Source organism: Semicossyphus pulcher, unplaced genomic scaffold (genome assembly GCF_022749685.1).
Source record: "Semicossyphus pulcher isolate SPU_LCO1_2020_fin unplaced genomic scaffold, fSemPul1.0.p SCAF_14, whole genome shotgun sequence".
NCBI classification, from domain to species: Eukaryota; Metazoa; Chordata; class Actinopteri; order Labriformes; family Labridae; genus Semicossyphus; species Semicossyphus pulcher.
Genome location: NW_027211648.1, coordinates 18,997,671 through 19,014,217, shown reverse-complemented (window position 1 = coordinate 19,014,217; position 16,547 = coordinate 18,997,671). Strand labels below are relative to the sequence as shown.

The 16,547-nt window shown below is 45.9% G+C and overlaps 1 protein-coding gene across 1 annotated transcript in view; it reads left to right on the top strand.

The window, feature by feature from the left end:
* LOC138590840 (AT-rich interactive domain-containing protein 1B-like) overlaps positions 1-16,547 on the top strand; it is a 195,261-nt gene that overhangs the window by 160,227 nt on the left and 18,487 nt on the right. The window contains exons 8-12 of the mRNA XM_069661234.1: positions 3,006-3,330; positions 5,326-5,514; positions 11,406-11,563; positions 13,121-13,230; positions 16,071-16,268. Coding sequence (XP_069517335.1) covers positions 3,006-3,330; positions 5,326-5,514; positions 11,406-11,563; positions 13,121-13,230; positions 16,071-16,268 — 980 coding nt within the window. The remainder of the gene's footprint in view (positions 1-3,005; positions 3,331-5,325; positions 5,515-11,405; positions 11,564-13,120; positions 13,231-16,070; positions 16,269-16,547) is intronic.

Genomic DNA, 16,547 nt, shown 5'->3' with positions numbered 1-16,547 from the left:
CAGCTCAAGCATGCAGCCATGTAATCTGCGTTTCACTCCTTATTGATGGAGTTCACAGATCCGGAGGGCTCGTTGGTGCACCATCATACCAAACTCTACCGTAGCCCGAAGAATGACTGCCTCGGCTGTTAGCATTGGACGGTCCAGTCTGCTGAGGAAGCACTAGACGTTAATCTGCTCGGTCACACTCCAGCTCTCCCGCGGGACTGCAGGGATTAAACCCTGCGCAGGATATAGCGTCCGCCCAATGCGTGACCGTGCCGGGAATTTCCATGAAATTGTGAACGAAGCACCATGAGCTCTCCTTCTCCTTCTCCTCCCCTCCATTGCGCTAAAAATACCGCCAAGACTCCCCGAAGGCACCAAGTGCCCGAGAAGCAGGCAGGAAACCAAGACTCAGCCACAAGGACGCGAGGAGGGACAAATAAGAAATGACATCCTCCTTGTCCTCTTTTCCTCTTGTCCTTCCGTGATTGGTTTCCAGAGCAGTTTGAGTAGCATGCAAAGTAGGTAATATAGATGTCACACTGCTAACGTGCATACCATGAGCTCACATTGCAAATACATTTATCGTGGCCAGTTTGAGCAACAGGAAGTGGGATTTTTAAACACTTTTATTGTGTCAGACTTTGGACAAAAAGACCACCATCTTCTCACAGCTCACAACACCTTATACAAAGCCTCTGTATGGCTTAGAAAACACAAGTAACTTTTGAAACTGAACTAAAGTAGTCCTCTAAAGCCTTCATAAGAGTGAACGGCTCTTATGAAAAACACCTAGATTTCCAGGGTAGAGCTCTCAGTCATTTTAAAAAGTGGGTTAGTTCGCTATCTGTCCTTGAAGAAGCACTCTGGCGCAGCACCAATCCTTCAGGAAGTGAATCATTCATGTCAGGACGGAGCAAGGCTCTCATAGGAAAGCTTAGCATTAACCCAGTCCCACAGCTACTCCGTCTTCTCTTTGTCAGCCGAGGCAAACACAGCCCACAACCAGAACATTGTGAATGGTAGTACATCAACGCTGATAAGTTTTCCGGATGCAGCGTGTCGACTTAATGACACATTTTTTTTCTTCTCTCAGATCTGGCTTCGCTTCTAACCCCCTCCAGTAAAGTTGAATATAGTCTCATGGAAACTTCCAGACACTCACTCCCACTTTTGGGGCTTTTGGCCGATCCGCCAAAAAGGAAAAAAAAAACAGCAGAATGTCCAAATGGGACTGTGTGATATAAACAACTCCCCGGGAGGTGTTCTGGAGCCTCGGTCTGTCACAAGGGCCAAAAACCACAAAGTGTCCGCCCAGGCGTTTGAGAATGTGTGGCAGGCAGCCATGACATGGGGCTCAACAGCTGTCCACAGAGGTCGCTGACTGCGGCCTTGTTCATCTGCAGCAAACCGTCCACCCGAGCCGAGAGGACTGAGGCTGCAGGGCACTGTTCCCAGGGTTTTTCCACAGCGGTGTAGGCTGTAAGAAACATGGAAATGTGTCTTTCACTGGCTGCAAGGTCTCCAAAGTATTATATATGCATTCACACAGAGAAGCAGATGGACACACACACACATGTACTGGGCACCATACGTATCCTCCTGTGTTCGTTAGCAGACATCCTTTCTTCCTGAACGCTTCCCTATTATAGCCCCAAAACCCTTGACAGGTGTCAGCCGTACTCAGCTCACCGACTCACCAAAGCCTCCCAAGAAATAATCCGCTTCTTCTTTTCCCATCTCCCACAGTAGATTTCATCACAATTTCTGGACAAATTCAACCGGAGCTGCTGACTTTTATGGGAAAGACTTCTATTTTGATTCGATATAAATCCTATCTCGGGGGTTGGGGAGGGGGGGGGGCTGGAGTTTTTCTCCGCTACCTTTCTGTCTGTCTGTCTTCCTCTCCGTCTGCCCCCGCCCTCTGCCGCTTCCTCCTGCTCGCTCCCTCTGTCGGACTCGCAGGCTTATGTCATGTGGAAAGTGTCTTTACTGAAGCAGCTCGAGGACACTGAGAAGCCATTTCCATTTTCGGAGACGTTTCCCCCCCCCCCAGTGTGGAATCTTGTCATTCAACTTTCCCTCGTTTCAGCGTGCGGAAAAGCCTTCAGGTTTTAAAGGGACTTGATCCCCTTTTCCAGACATATTCTCAGAGGATTAAGCAGTGAGGCCCAACTAAAGCACCCTTAATCAAATCAAAATAAATAGCCCCCTTCACAATGGAGGATGCCACATTTTCCATTTCTATTTTGTGGGGGATTTGTCCCAGGGAGGGAGCTTCACAGTGGAACAGGCCCAGTGCCTGCAAAGGGGATACAATATGATCTGCACTGTGTGTAGGCGCATGTAATGCATTAACATGTACAGCATGTGTGTTTTAGTGAGCCTTAATGTATGTACATGATGTCTTTGACAGCATGGTGATTGTTTTTCAGCTCTAAGTGAAGCTGGTGGAGACGAGCTGAGCTTTTAGAGCCAAAATGGAGGGTTTAAGTGTGCCTAAAGAAAGCTTCTGGCAACGCGGCCGTATGGCACTCCGGGGCAGCAACAAAGCATTTACTCCAGATTAGAGCTCCTCTCAAGTGTTTCACAAAGTCAGCCTTAATCTCGGCGAATGTTCCTGGGGCCATCGAGCAACCTGCAGCCGTCAAAAATGTCACCACACCAAACCCCAAGTAGTTTTTACTGCGTCCACGAGAAGTTATGGAGGTCACGCAAATCAGAGCTCAGTTCTGCACTTTACATTCCTCATTCCTCATCTGTCACAGGATTATTTTCATGATGGATGAAACAGTTGAATGCGTTGATACTGTAGGTATAAGGGTTGATAAACACTCCATATCTTTCAAATGAAGTGATTCATAGCTCCCATCTGCAGCTACAGTATTTCACAGTGGCCATTGTGTGTCATTCTTTGGAGCAATTTATCAAATTGAGATGGACAGTTAAACGTCTCGTGTGACAACAAATATATCTTTTCAATTACATTCTTTTTTACATCTTGTGCTGTCTTCTTCCAGGTAACTACCCCCGGCCTTCCAACTACAGTGGGACTGCCAGCACCAGCTACAGCGGTCCCGGCCCCGGCCTGACCAACAGCCTGGGAATGAACGCAAGCAGCCCCATGCATGGCCAGGGGCCCGGCCAGCCCGTACCTGCAGGACGCAGCCACGGCCCAGGCAGCCAGAACAGGGTGTACCCGCCCATGGCTCCCAGCTCCCCCGGCATGCCCCAGCCAGCTGGGCCTGGGATGGGCCCTCCTTCTTTGGGTGGCTCTAACCGCAAGGCCCAGGAGGCAGCTGCGACGGTTCCCATGCCGGGATCTGCAAATTCAACACATAACAGGTAGGAGCAAAATGAGGACTTAAAGGAGAAGTTTGGCATTTTTAAACCTGGGCCCTATTTTTTACAAATTTGGGTGTTGAGATGACTCATGGGAACAAAAACTTTTGGAATTGGTCCAGTAGACGGCCTCCGCCGTAGCCACGATACGGCTGCAATTGCTGCAACATAATCCCCTGGGGCAATTGTGCCCGATCAAAGTACGTCCACTAAAAGTGCTTGTTTTTGCCACTGACAGGCTCAGATTGTTACTCCAGGTGTCCGACAACATTACAGAAATGATTTTTTTAAAGAGTAAGATCCTTTGTGTGTAACCAGAAACAGAAGTCTCTAAAATCCTGCGGGTGGTGAGATGTTACCTGAACAGGACGGTGGAAACCATTAGAGTTGGAAAGAGGATTTGGTAGAGATTGTTGTGTTGGTATACAGAAAGCGTTGGTTTGTTTAATCCTCCTCTGCCTGTTGCCCCTCTCTCTCTCTCTCTCTCTCTCTCTTCGTTCTCTCTTCAATTTCTATGAGCTCTTCGTCCGTATACTCTGGCTTAAATAAATAGGCCATCGAATTATATTATAATATAATATAATAATATATAAAAATATTCAGACATGGCTTTTGAAATATATTCCTGCTGGCAGTCCTCAACGTAAACAAATCCTCTCTCCAACTCCTGTTTCCACCGTCCTGTTCAGGTAACATCTCACCACCCGCAAGATTTCAGAGCAAGACTGCTCCTTGAGCCAGACTTCTGTTTCTGGTTACACAAAAAGGATCTTACTCTTTAAAAAAAGGACGATCTTTGTAAGGATCATTTCCGTAATGTTGTTGGACACCTGGAGTAACAATCTGAGCCTGTCAGTGTAAAAAACACTTTTAGTAATTGCCCCAGGGGATAATGTTGTAGCCATTGCAGCCGTATCGCGGTCATTTCGACACCCAGATTTGGCAAAATAGGGCCCAGGGTTAAAATTCCGAACTTCTCCTTTAAGAGCTTCAATATCTTCAGGAAATGTATTTTTTTAAGATCGGCACCATTTTCTGCTTTTCTTTTTATACGGGCATATTGAGTCATTGCAGCTGCTCTTATGCCTTTATGGTCCTAAAGGTGATCTTGACAAAAGAAAGAAGAAGGGTGTAAAAATGTTTTATGGTGCCTCAGGCAACAGAAAAGGTCTTAACTCTATTGTAGGACTCAGACTATTTTACCAAACCCAGAAATAGTGGTCATCTAAAATTAGGGGCCAAAAAGCATCCCCGTCTCATATGACTCTCTGTGTAGGGTCGTCTGAGGGGAAGAGTGCTGAAAAGCACCGCAGAGAGTCTCTGTGTAGCAGAGTTGCTCTTTTTGCAGCAGTCTTTTCAGAGGAGTTTGTTCTCAGGGGTTCCACGCTTCTACGAGCCATTCGCCGAACTCTCCCTATTTTCCCACATCTCATAAAGTGCCTGACATTTTGATAACTGGCACTATACGCCAAGTGCCATTTGTTGCAGAAAGAGAGATATTGGCTTGTGAGAGGACCGTATGGGCTGAATACTGCGCTGTCAAAACATAAAAGAAGGAAAAGCAAACCACAGGTTTTACTGTGAAAACACCAGAGACAGAGGTGACACCGAGCACCTTAACACAAATACCAAACACTTTGATGCTATAACGGTACGAGTTAAGGGATATTATTTCTCCATCAGGGTTTAAGCTTTGAATATGCCAGCGTTTGTAGTGTTGGAGACCAGGCCTGTTGCGGGATTGTGTGGGCAGTAAACTTTCGCTGAACCCTGCTGGGGGAACTTGTGAAAACATGGCCGTCTTCTGAGAGGAATTTCCGCACGTCATCCAATCGGAGCGGGTTTTTGCCTAACAATGCATCATGGGAGCAGTCTCGCTGTGCAGCATGAAGTGGCAGATTAACATTTGTCAATGTTCGTTCCCAGTTCTTACGCAGCATGAGTCAGACTGTGAGCCAGTGATGATGTTTCAGATGAAGTTTCTCTTTCTGTCGGGAGTCTGTTGACGCCGATCTGCAGGCGGCCTCCGTATGCTAGGTCACCGGCCCAGACGCAGTCGCCCCAACCCTCCTCCACACCAACCCACTGGCCTGCACCCTACCCTGCCTCTGCCTGTCCACCTCCCTCACCTCCACCCAGACCTCACCATCCACCCATCCTGCCACCCTCACATTCACAGCACTATAGGTAGGTGCTCCACCCTCATGACGTGTGTTTGCCTTTAAATATAAACTGTATATGTGTGTCATTGTTCCATCACCTTCATCACTGTAGTCATCATGCATGTCTTAGTCACTCTAATGACAACAAGTGACCAGACACAGTATGACGCATGGACACACACACACTGTTTTTTGTTGGACTGACAGTACGTGTGATTAATTACCTGCATCAGGGGGGCCGTTCAGGTTTTAACACACACACTCACAGCAATGCAAATGCTGGCCGAACCATTAAGAGACGGCTGTGCTGTCAATAAGAAGTGGCATGACATGATCCCCACTGCTGCGACCAATCAGACTGCCTGTCAGTCCCTCATCACTTTCCCAAGACAGCAGAGAGGTGTCGCTCGCTGTGCTGCTGCTGGAGGAGAAGTCTCTCTCTCTCTCTTTCTGTGTGTTTATATATCTGTCCAAAGAGTGTGCGACTATTTTCTTTGCTTTGATTCCTGTCGTCTGTGAAAGCATCCCTTGGCTCCTTGTCTTTTCTTGGTATCTTATCTCCGTCTTTGGCTTTAATTTGTTGTCGCTTCCTGCATCGCAACGATCTCTTTTAAAGCGAAAAAGTCCAGAACAATGACGGCTGTTTCTTTTGATTTTCTGCTTGAAATGTGATTTGTCTGTCCCTTTCTGTGGTGGCTGTTGCTGCGCTCGCTTACTTCTAAATTGCGACCGTGTTTATTCAAAAGAAAGCATCATTTCCATCATACTGGAGGGAAAGAACAACAGAAAGAGCTTGTATAAACTAGCTGGTATAACTAGGTGAGACTACTTGTTTTCAAAGCAGATCAGAGTACACAAAGTTGAATCAATTGTCAAAATTCTGCCTTTTTTTAAATGTATAAAATCATGTTTTTTCTTTAAATTGTGTCTCTCTAACTGTTTTGTTCTGATGGACATTTCTGCAGAATACTGCAGTTTCCGTGCTGCGTGTCTCACCCTCGGAGCTGGTCTCGTCTGCTATCACTCATTCTGCCTCTTTCATCCCCGTCTGCATCTGTTCTCTCTCCTCCCACCTGTTCCACTCTTCTCACCAACTCTCCCAACTGTATCGCCCTCTCCGTCTCCGCTCAGCTCTGTTATCCTACCCAGACTGTTTCATCTCCCTCCGACTTTCTTCCACCCAATTTGCTTTTTGTTCTGCGCCGTCTCCAGCACAGCCTTGTTATGTTTTTCTTCCTCAGATCCCACTTTAGAACATCTGAAGGAGATCAGGAGAAAATTGGCCTCCGAAAACCTGCAGTTAAAGGCTCCAGTACCCCGTTTGCTCTCCAGATCTCAGCGCAACATTGTGAAACATTCAGACCTAGTTCCTTTTCTGTCTGAGAAACAAGTTGTTAGTCGTAGAACATGTCTTGTTTCACTCTTTGATGCACCAACCGAGAGTGAACTGTCACAGCCTCCGCGCCCGACCTTCCAAATCAGGGGCTAGTTAGCGGTGTCTGGTTTCTTCCTCTATTCCTCGTTTTCCTGAACACGTCCTTTCACTACATCCCCACCAATAATACCTCTACATCTCCACCCTCTAATCCCCCGTTTTCATCCCCCTCCTGACTCACACACTCCCTCACACACTAGCAGACGCACTCCAGCTTCATTATGCTGAGTGAAAGGAATGCCAAATGAACAGAGGAGGGCCACTTCTGGTGTCCCATGGCTGCAGGCGAGGGTCGTGATTAAATCTTCGCAAAGTGTGGCCGGAGTGTTTTGGTCCCTCGAGCCGTCCTCTTTGGGTTTCTTTCTTCTTTGGCGACTGGAATTGAAGAAAAAAAGTCCTGTTTTTATCGGTTAATCAGTTTGATTGTTGGTTAAGGGGAAACAGTGTCGGCAACATGAAAAACGAATCCTGTTGCTCGGCTAAATGTTAAATGAAATCACAAAAAAATCATGCTAAGATTCGAGTAAGTAAAGTATAAATGTCAGTCTTTCATGCGCTGCTACCTTATTTAAAAAATAGCTGGTTGTCGATCTTGAAATGATATTTTTGTGGAGAATCGCATCCGTTTCATGAAAGTTAACTTTGTGTGCGGTCGAGGCTGCAAGTTGTCACATTGATGAATTACAGTGTAAAAAGTCTGACATGTTATGTTCAAATAACACGGACTGTGTCAGGCCTGTCAGCACGGAGGAGGTACCATTTTATTTGAAAGAAAAGGTGCGCTACAAAAAAATTTCGGGTCTGTGGGATTGATGTTTTTTTCTTTGGAAAAGAGGAGAGAACAGAAAGTATTAAAAGGTATAAGCTTTTCCTGGCAGCAGCTTCTGAGGACAGAATTGGCTTTTCAAATGACTTTCCAGCGCTGCCGGCGACACTCTACTAAAAGTTCCTGGAGCTATAGGAACGGGCTCTGTCGAAAAAATAAGCATTTAGCGGGAGAAGAGCAAAGCTCAGGAAAAAAAAAAAGGGCCGTAAATCAAAGGGAAATTGAAGGGAGAAAAATGTTGGAAGAGGAGAGGAGAGGAGAGGAGAGTGCTCGCAGGCAAATCCTCGCCAAATAATTCATTTCTGACCTCCTTAGTAAGTAAATTTGCTAAATAAATAAGAGCAGCGCTTGAATGTCAAGAACGGGGGATGCTGCCTGTGGCGCTTTGTCGCTCGCAGTCTTGGCAGTGCTGCGGAGCGCTCTGCTTTCATTAGATGGGCAAAATAAATGGCTTCTCCTCCATCCATCCTGAGCTGTTTGATGTTTGGGAAGGAAGGAGGGAGGGAGGAGAGAAGAGTAGCTTTTCTCTGGATTTAATATGTTAAAAGCTGTCCTTTTATTTTTTGTGAGAGGTTTATTCTGGCCTCCTCTCTGTATATGTGTGTGTATATGTGTGTGTGTGTGTGCACGTGTGTGTGTGTGTGCGCGTGTTTGTGTGTGTGTGGTGAGTGGAGTCAGGAGTTTGGAGGAGCTATGAGCCCGAGCTGCCCTGAGAACAGATTGGGTCCATATATAATTCATGGCCTCCAGCCGATCCACTCCATCCTTCCATCCAGCAGCCTCTCTCTGGCTCTTTTTTCTCTCACTTTCTTCTACACACTCTTACACAAACACACACACACACATAAAGCAGAGGGATCGATAGGGAGCCACGCTCAGCCGTCACACACTCCTGCAGTCCCAGAGCTTCTGCTGTCTGGTCCGGTTAGCGGCGCTGGGAGGCATCAGCGCCGCCTGTCACCACGAATGAAGGACAAAGGCGCTGCCACTTCTAGAGAGACACCGTCAGCTGGTTGGCTGGCACCTCGTAACCATGGCATCCCCTTGGCAACAGCGCCCACCCCGCGCATGAACACAAGGACACGCTGAAACACACAAACACACACTGCCCATGGTGTGAATGTGGCCTTCTCCGATGCCCTTCACACATGTGGACTGAATATAAAAAAGAGAGGGAGGGCTCCGTGTGTGTGTGTGTGTGTGTGTGTGTGTGAAGAACAGCAGTTGAATGAATAGAAAAGACAATAAAACAGCAGTAATAATTTTAAGTGACTCGTGTAAAAGAAGTGGTTTCAGAGGTTTGTTTTCCGTCTGTGCGAGATTTTCCGCTCCGTGTCTGCTCAGGCCGAACAAAAGATCTGAACACCAAAGCTGAATTTTAAAACGTCTGTAAAATCAAAACTTGCATCAAAAATGCAAACTTTTCTTAAAAACCCAGAAAAACTCAGACAAAGGTAAAGTTTCTCTGCACTGCTTCTGTCTCCCTCTCCTCAGGCCGCTCCTTGACAACAAACTGAGAGAGCACTGGCCTGACGGTGTAGGGATAGATGTTTCTGTGTTTCTTACTGAGCATGTGTGTGTGTGTGTGTGTGTGTGTGTCTGTTTGAGCGTGTGTTCCCTCGGCTCAGTCTCATGGAACAGCGATTACCTCCAGCTCTGGGGCCCTGAGCTGAGAATACGCCCCCCACCGGTCCACCAGGGACCCATACACACACTACTCAGGCTTCTTCTTGCCTTAATTTCCCTCCCTCCCTCCCTCCACCTCTTTCCTACTTCTCTTCCTCTCCATCTCTCCCCTGCTTTTTCCTCCTCCTTCACTCTCTCTCTTTCTCTCTCTCTCTGCCGCAACAGGATGTTTTTTTCTCCCCAGCACAAAGGTGCCCGAGAGCAAGATGAATGCGCTGTGCCGTTTTTTTTTTCCCCGATAGCGACACATGCATATATTAAGTGTGATTAAACGCTGTGCAATGCCTCCATCAAGTGCTTTCTAATGGGCTTTTTTATGACATGAATTAGTCATAATGGGAGAGCGCCACAGCCGAAAAAACCTCCAACCGCTGTTGTTGTTGTTGTTGATTTGGATACTTCACCATACACATGAGAGCTTCTGCTTATATTGCTTAAGGTGGGTGAGGGGTGTTTTTCACAGGTTCGCAGGCGTTTGGCATCTCGAAACTTACTTCTCCTCGCTGGTTTGTCAGCGCAGACCTTTGCGGCAGTTTTTGCATACTTCAGAGCGAAGGTGCGACGATCAAAAGGTACATTTATTTCTGTGTCTTGACTCACACAAAGCTTTTTAGGGAACACGTAGGCAGAGAAGGAAGGAGTCTATATTTCCCCCCATTATAGGAAAAATGGGGCCAGATAAGTGTGGATTTGGTGTGAGCTTGTTTCTTTGCCACGGAGCTCCCCAGTGCACCTCGGCCCCCATAGAGGGATTACATATGTATCATCAGCCGTGCTCTATGACTAATTACATCTGTGAGATGAGATTATGGGGAGGTTTACCAAGCCAATCCCTCCTCTTAGGCTATGTGTATCGGTTCCAACACGAGGTATTACACTATGTGTCTGTGAGCGAGTGTGACAGAGAGGAAGATGCCAGTTAGGAGAGAAATGACTGACATAAATCCTGTTAGCGTTTTTCTTTTGCGTCCACATAAAACCGTGCTGCATTTTGGACCGAATACTCCTCCTTGTGGTTTATTGATGTCTCTCTTTGCTGTCGCTTCTTTCCCTCCTTTTCCCCTTACGTCTTTTCTTCCTTCACATTTATTCTGTGACTTCCTCAGCTGTCTGCCCCTTCCTAACTCTCCGTCTCCTCTCTCCTTTTCCAATTTAGTTTCATCCTACATCCTCAGTCTCTATTTCCTCTACTCTTTAAGGCCTCTCTCCTTCTTCACCTCACATGTTTTTCCTCTCTCTCCGTCTCTCTGCCCCCCTCTCTTCCTCCCAAATCTTCTTTATATGGTTGTCCAGGAGATAATCTTGAGTCAGCAGGAGATAGAGCAAATTGTTCCAAACATGGTGTTCCCTTTCAGCCCCCATGTCACCGGCTTTGGCCTGCCTGCCTGGCATGCAATGATAGACGCTGCCTTCAATCAAGAGCGCTTGCACACACGCACACGCACACATGGATGGGTTGCATTCAGCAGGTTGCAGATAAGCCCCTCTGATGTCACTTGCAACACCATGTGATGAGCCGCCTGAGAGAGACGGAGAGAGATTGAACAGGATTGATTTCTGCTGTCGCCATGGCAACAAATAACATGATCCTCTCCAAAAGCACACCTTAATTAGTTAAATTATGACTTGTGGGAGAGAGGGGGGGGGAAAGGGAGGGGGAGTGGGGCGGGGGATTTGTAGCAGAGAAGAGAGGACAGAAGAGTTTTTGCCTCTGATGTGACATGCTCATCTTCAGCCTCTTGGAGGAGCTGTGTGTTTGATCAGGGACATGTTGTGTACGGTGCCACTTTCACATATACATGCGGCTTTATTTTAACAACAATATAAGGAAGTATGGTGGAGACAAACTGCCAAATATCATCTTCTGTTCAGCTTCTGTTCACGGTGACCCACTTATCTCTCCACAGCTGCCATTACGTCGCAAATCCACAAATTTCTTCTCACATCTTTCTGCTTCTCTCTGCGGCAGGCCGGGCAGCTATCAAGGCCCTGGCATCAACCAGGCGGGCACCATGGCTACATCTGTCCCCTACAGCCAGCCGACGGGAAACAACAGCTCAGCGATGGGAAACAACAGCTCAGCGATGGGAAACGCGCAAGGTCCAACCTACAATATGCCGCCATCAGGTACGCTAGCTAAAGCAGAGATCATCCTTTCATTGTCTCAGGGTTTGACTCCTTTAGAAGAGGGATACAAGGAGAGCAGATATAAGCTGTTAAACGTTAAACCACCAGAACAAAATGCATATCTGGCAAAGGAGACATTGTGTCAATTATCTCAATTTCCCTTCAAAGCTGAGCCCATTCACACACCTGTCAGCCTCCTCCAGCCCTCCATCAACACACATACAAAGGTTTCAATTGAAGTCTTGACCCCACCTAAACTGACTTATCTCCAATGCTACGCACAGAATACATGTTGATAATACAGACAAGAGCCTGTTGAATAAGGAATCAAAGCCCTCTATGTAAACGTTAGACACATTAACCTATGTGTTTATGTTGAGTGCACGGCAGCACTGAGTCAGGTTGTTCCCATTGAGAGGCAGAGAGAGCGAGAGAGGACCAGAGGGGGCAAAGATAGTAAAAGGCAAAGAAATCAAGAGAGCTCTCTGAGACGCCGGCTACTTTCACAGAGTTCCTACTTTCTCCTGTACAGCTGGCCCTCCAGTGAGCAAAGATTAATGCGGTGCATCCCTTTTTCTTTCAGCCCTTCACCCCGCTGCATTGTTGCTAAACGCACCTCGGAGAGCGCTGTGGCTCCCAAAATGAAAGGCGCCTTTTATTCAAAACCAAATATCAGAATGCGTGACATTTGGAAAAACTTCAAAGGAATTAGAGTGCCAAGGTTCCTGAAAACTCATCTGGTTTGCCCCTGGGCACGGTAAAAAGCCATTAGTTTTCCCACCGTGCTGCAGCACACACAGGGAAAAAAAGAGGGGAGCCTTGTATCCAAGGACCCCTTCTCTCTGTTAATAAGAAATATGCAGCTGGCGCTATAAAAAGTCATCTTTAAGGATCTTAACTCTTCTTCACTTAGAAACCTTGTGAAGGTACACAAACGTCTTTGAAAACAGAAACAAGTCTTCTTGTCAGCCAACATCTCTTGAATGCCAACCTTCCCTTTCTGCTGCCGCTTTGAATGCGCGAGAACACGGATGATTTCTCGCACGCTGACGACGTTCAGCCGGCAAGGTTGAAAGAGCACACTGGCTCGCTTTTAGTGGAGTCTTATCTCATTCCCTTTCAGCGTCTTTCTCAAGCAGCAGTCTTTTTATACCTTTCTTTCACAATCTTCCCTTTGAGATGAACGGCTGGACAGGCTTAAGAGGGGCCTTGAGAAAACAGAAAGAGAGAATATAATATTTAAAACCACAGAAAGACGTTAAATCGTTTTATATTGTCTGACTTTGTGTGTGACATTATGAAAACCATTCTGCAGCTGCTTTCAGCGCAGATAAAGAAGGGACCGTTCATTTTAGGGACTTAAAACACTTTGAATGGACCGTAATACAAAAGCTACCAAGTATACCTCTTCATTCTGCTGTGATGAAAGGATACCTGTTAGGAGAAAGCTTCTTTATTTATAAAAATACCTCGCCACAGTTATCTTTCAGTCATTTTTGTGTGTGAAAAGTTCAGTACAAATATCTTTTAGTAAATGTGTCTTTATTCTCTGTGAAGGAGCTGTGGGATTGTCCGGAGACGGCATGATGAGCCCTGATGGGAAACAGAAAACAGACGTAAAAGACGACAGCGGTCCCACCAACGCCAACGAGCCTCACAAACCAAAGGTACCTCCTTGACCTTTTTCCTCTTCACATCTTCCTCTGCAATTCCCTCTCTCCCTCTCCCTTTTGTGTTTTTTGCGTGTTTTGTTTTGTTTTTTGATCTTTCTTGCCCCTAATGAAGCAAACCAAATCTGATCAGCATATGCTGCCTCAGCACAGTGGGCTGCTTCTCTGTTGTTTTCTCGCCATATTTAATGATTTGTTTAACATTTACCATTCCTAATGTTTTCCTCGCTTTGTTTTCGCCCCCAGCAACTCTCTTCTTGCTGATGTTTTGGCAGCCCGAGCTGCAAAGAAAGAGAGAGACACAGAAAGAAAGAGAGGGCTCGGCATCTGCAGCGCACACATGCATTTACACATGTTCAAACACAACGCGGCAATACAGTGCAAACACACGCACGCGCACACACACACATTTATTATTTTATTTTACATGAAGCCGCACACTGGCCTTTCCAGTCACTCACACACACACACACACACACACCATCCTTCTCTCAAACATCACTCCCTCACACACACACACGTCCCAATACACAATGCTGACTTCTCATTTTGCCCTACAATTGCAGCTCGGCTTGGCTCAGCTCAGCAACAACAGAAGTCTGCTCTTTGCTCTTTTCTACCCCCTCCCCTTGTTTTTGCTTAACAACCCCTCTCCCACACACACACACACACACAGAACACACAAACGCACACACACACACAAGCCTCCATCACATCCGCTACACGTCTTTTCCCTCCAAATCCCTGTCTTTTCTTTTGCTGATTACGGTAGTAGGGCCTTTTGAATTATTTAAGGCAGTCAGAGCAGCCAGAAAGACCCCCAGTGCTCCCAAAAGAGATGATCTGTCTGCCGAGAGAGAGAGAGCGAGAGAGGGAAGGAGAGAGGGAGGGAGAGAGAGGGAGAAAGATAAGGTTTTGCTGACATGAGCACTCTGTACACAGACCAGAAGCACTTGTCAAGCTGTTGTTCCCTCTTTCGCAGTCTCTTTCACACACACGCACGCACCCACACTCACACACACACACTGATGTCAGAATACATGGAGTGATTTTCACAAAGTGTAGCTTGTATCAAGATTTCACGCACGCACACACACACACACAAACATATAGAGACACAGACTATTATATATTGCATGCATTTTAAATCTGTTGCATGCATACAGATGCATTTATGTATGAAGACATAATAACAATAGGATATACAAAATATGTCACACACACATACAGAGAGAGAGAGAGAGACACACACACTTACTTCACTTTGGTGCGAAGGCTATTTCAGTGTTAGAGCCGAGTCCTTCAGTGCATTTTTGAGGTACCTGAATTTAAATGTGTGTGATTCTCTAAACACTCCACTCCTCTTCACAGGGGGGAAATGTACTTTTTACTGTACTACATTTATAAGACAGCTATAGTTTATTTTTGCTTTAAAGTAATAATCTCGAAGATTTTCATGTAAATAAATGTGTTTTAAGTCGCTGAGGTAACACAATGGTGATTGAGCCTATGGCCCACTGAGGAAAGCCTTTGCATTTGCAGTATATACTATTTTTATGGACTGAGTGTCTGTGGCGACATTTGCAGCAAAAATCCCAAGCGGCGCCCAGTTAGTGATGCTTTTTCCATCAGCCAGCAGTGGTTGGTCTGCCAGAGAGGGTAGGCGGAGCTAAGCGGCTGCTTTTCCGGTCTCTGCAAGTGTTGCGAGTAAACAGTAATCTACTATGGCTGAACAAACAAAAAAAAGATCGATGACTACAGATACAACTTCAACAATAAGTGAAAATACAAAGAAAAAGAAACAAATTTGACGCTCAGATGAAGGCAAACAGTCTAAAAAGGAAAGCGACCGTCAGCTAGGAAAATCAAGAATTACAAAGGGAGCCAACTGTAAACGTCTGGTTAAATTGGGAAGTGTGCTCCCACAATTACTGTATATCACCATTAGGGGGCGCCAAATAGAACAAAAATGTAGTCTTCGAGATTGAATCTTTAAAGTGTCTGCTTACAAAATATAATTGACAATTTAATGATGTATCATTATATATAATGTCACCAGGTATATAAACTTACTTAAAATTGGCCTTAAATACTACATAGAAATGTAGAATGTTCTGGTTTCTGTTTGTACTACACTTGAAGTCCAAATTATATTGACCAGTCATGTATCAGAAGGCTGCTTTGTATGCAGGAAAAACAGTCCGTGTGGAGAGCAAAAGCAACCTAAACGTAATCTGCCGTAATGACATCCAGGCTCCCATCAGCCATCTTTTTAGCTTCTTGTTAATCTCTATTAACAGACATCTGCATCTAAGTTCAGCTAACAATCTGCTCTAGACCAAATTTTCAACCTGAGACATATTTGCTTGATGTTGTGTCACAAAAGCCGTTCAGCGTTTAGATTTCCTGACTTCATTGAATGCATCAGAAATGATCGATCAGCCCAAATGAGCATTTTAAAAGTTGTTTTCTCCTCTTGAGGACAGACCTGACAAAGCTTGTCTTTTAACTTTACAAATCTGCGTCATGATGTTGTAATTTAAGCAAAGTAAGACCCATTAATTGAAAGTAATCACAAGAAAATCTGTTTGTTTTTCGGGTTCATACGACAGTATTAAGCCAGAATGCAGTGTGACTGACTGTTTACAGTGAAACTGAGACTCACCAGAAACAGGTGAACTTCCAATTGATCTATGACCTTGCTGATGTTATGTGGACACTAGTATTGTATTTTACATTGTGTTGTACTGACTATGAGGAGGTGGTTGAAAGAACCCAACAGTGATGGATTCGGAAAATGAAAAGTCCTCTTCCTTCCTTCCTGTCTCTCTCCTCAGCAGCTTCAGGATGGCTACAGCAACAACAGCAGCAGCAGTGGCTCCCAGCAGTGTGTGTCCCAGCCTGCCACGCCAGGCGGTGCCCTGCCCGTGCCCTCCCCCCTCTCACCAAGCCCTGCCAGCCTGTCATCGTATCACGGGGACGACAGCGACAGCATCAGCAGCCCCCCCTGGCCCCTCAAGACCCCCTCCAGTCCTGTAAGAGCTACACACTCAAACTCTATGGATAGTTGATGTGTGTATGTACTGAATAAGAACAGAAATTACATTAAACAGAAGCCAAATCAAGAAATTAAACTGTAAGTGAAACTGTGAGTGTACGACTGAAGTATTTCTTAACCTGGACTGAAGCCAGACATGAGGTATTGGATTAAACTTGTCCACCTGTTCTAACCAATGACTGTATATATAGATGGACGACACGTCTCCATCTGCTCTCATTGTATGAAAGTGTTGTCAAAACAGCCCCCGTGATAG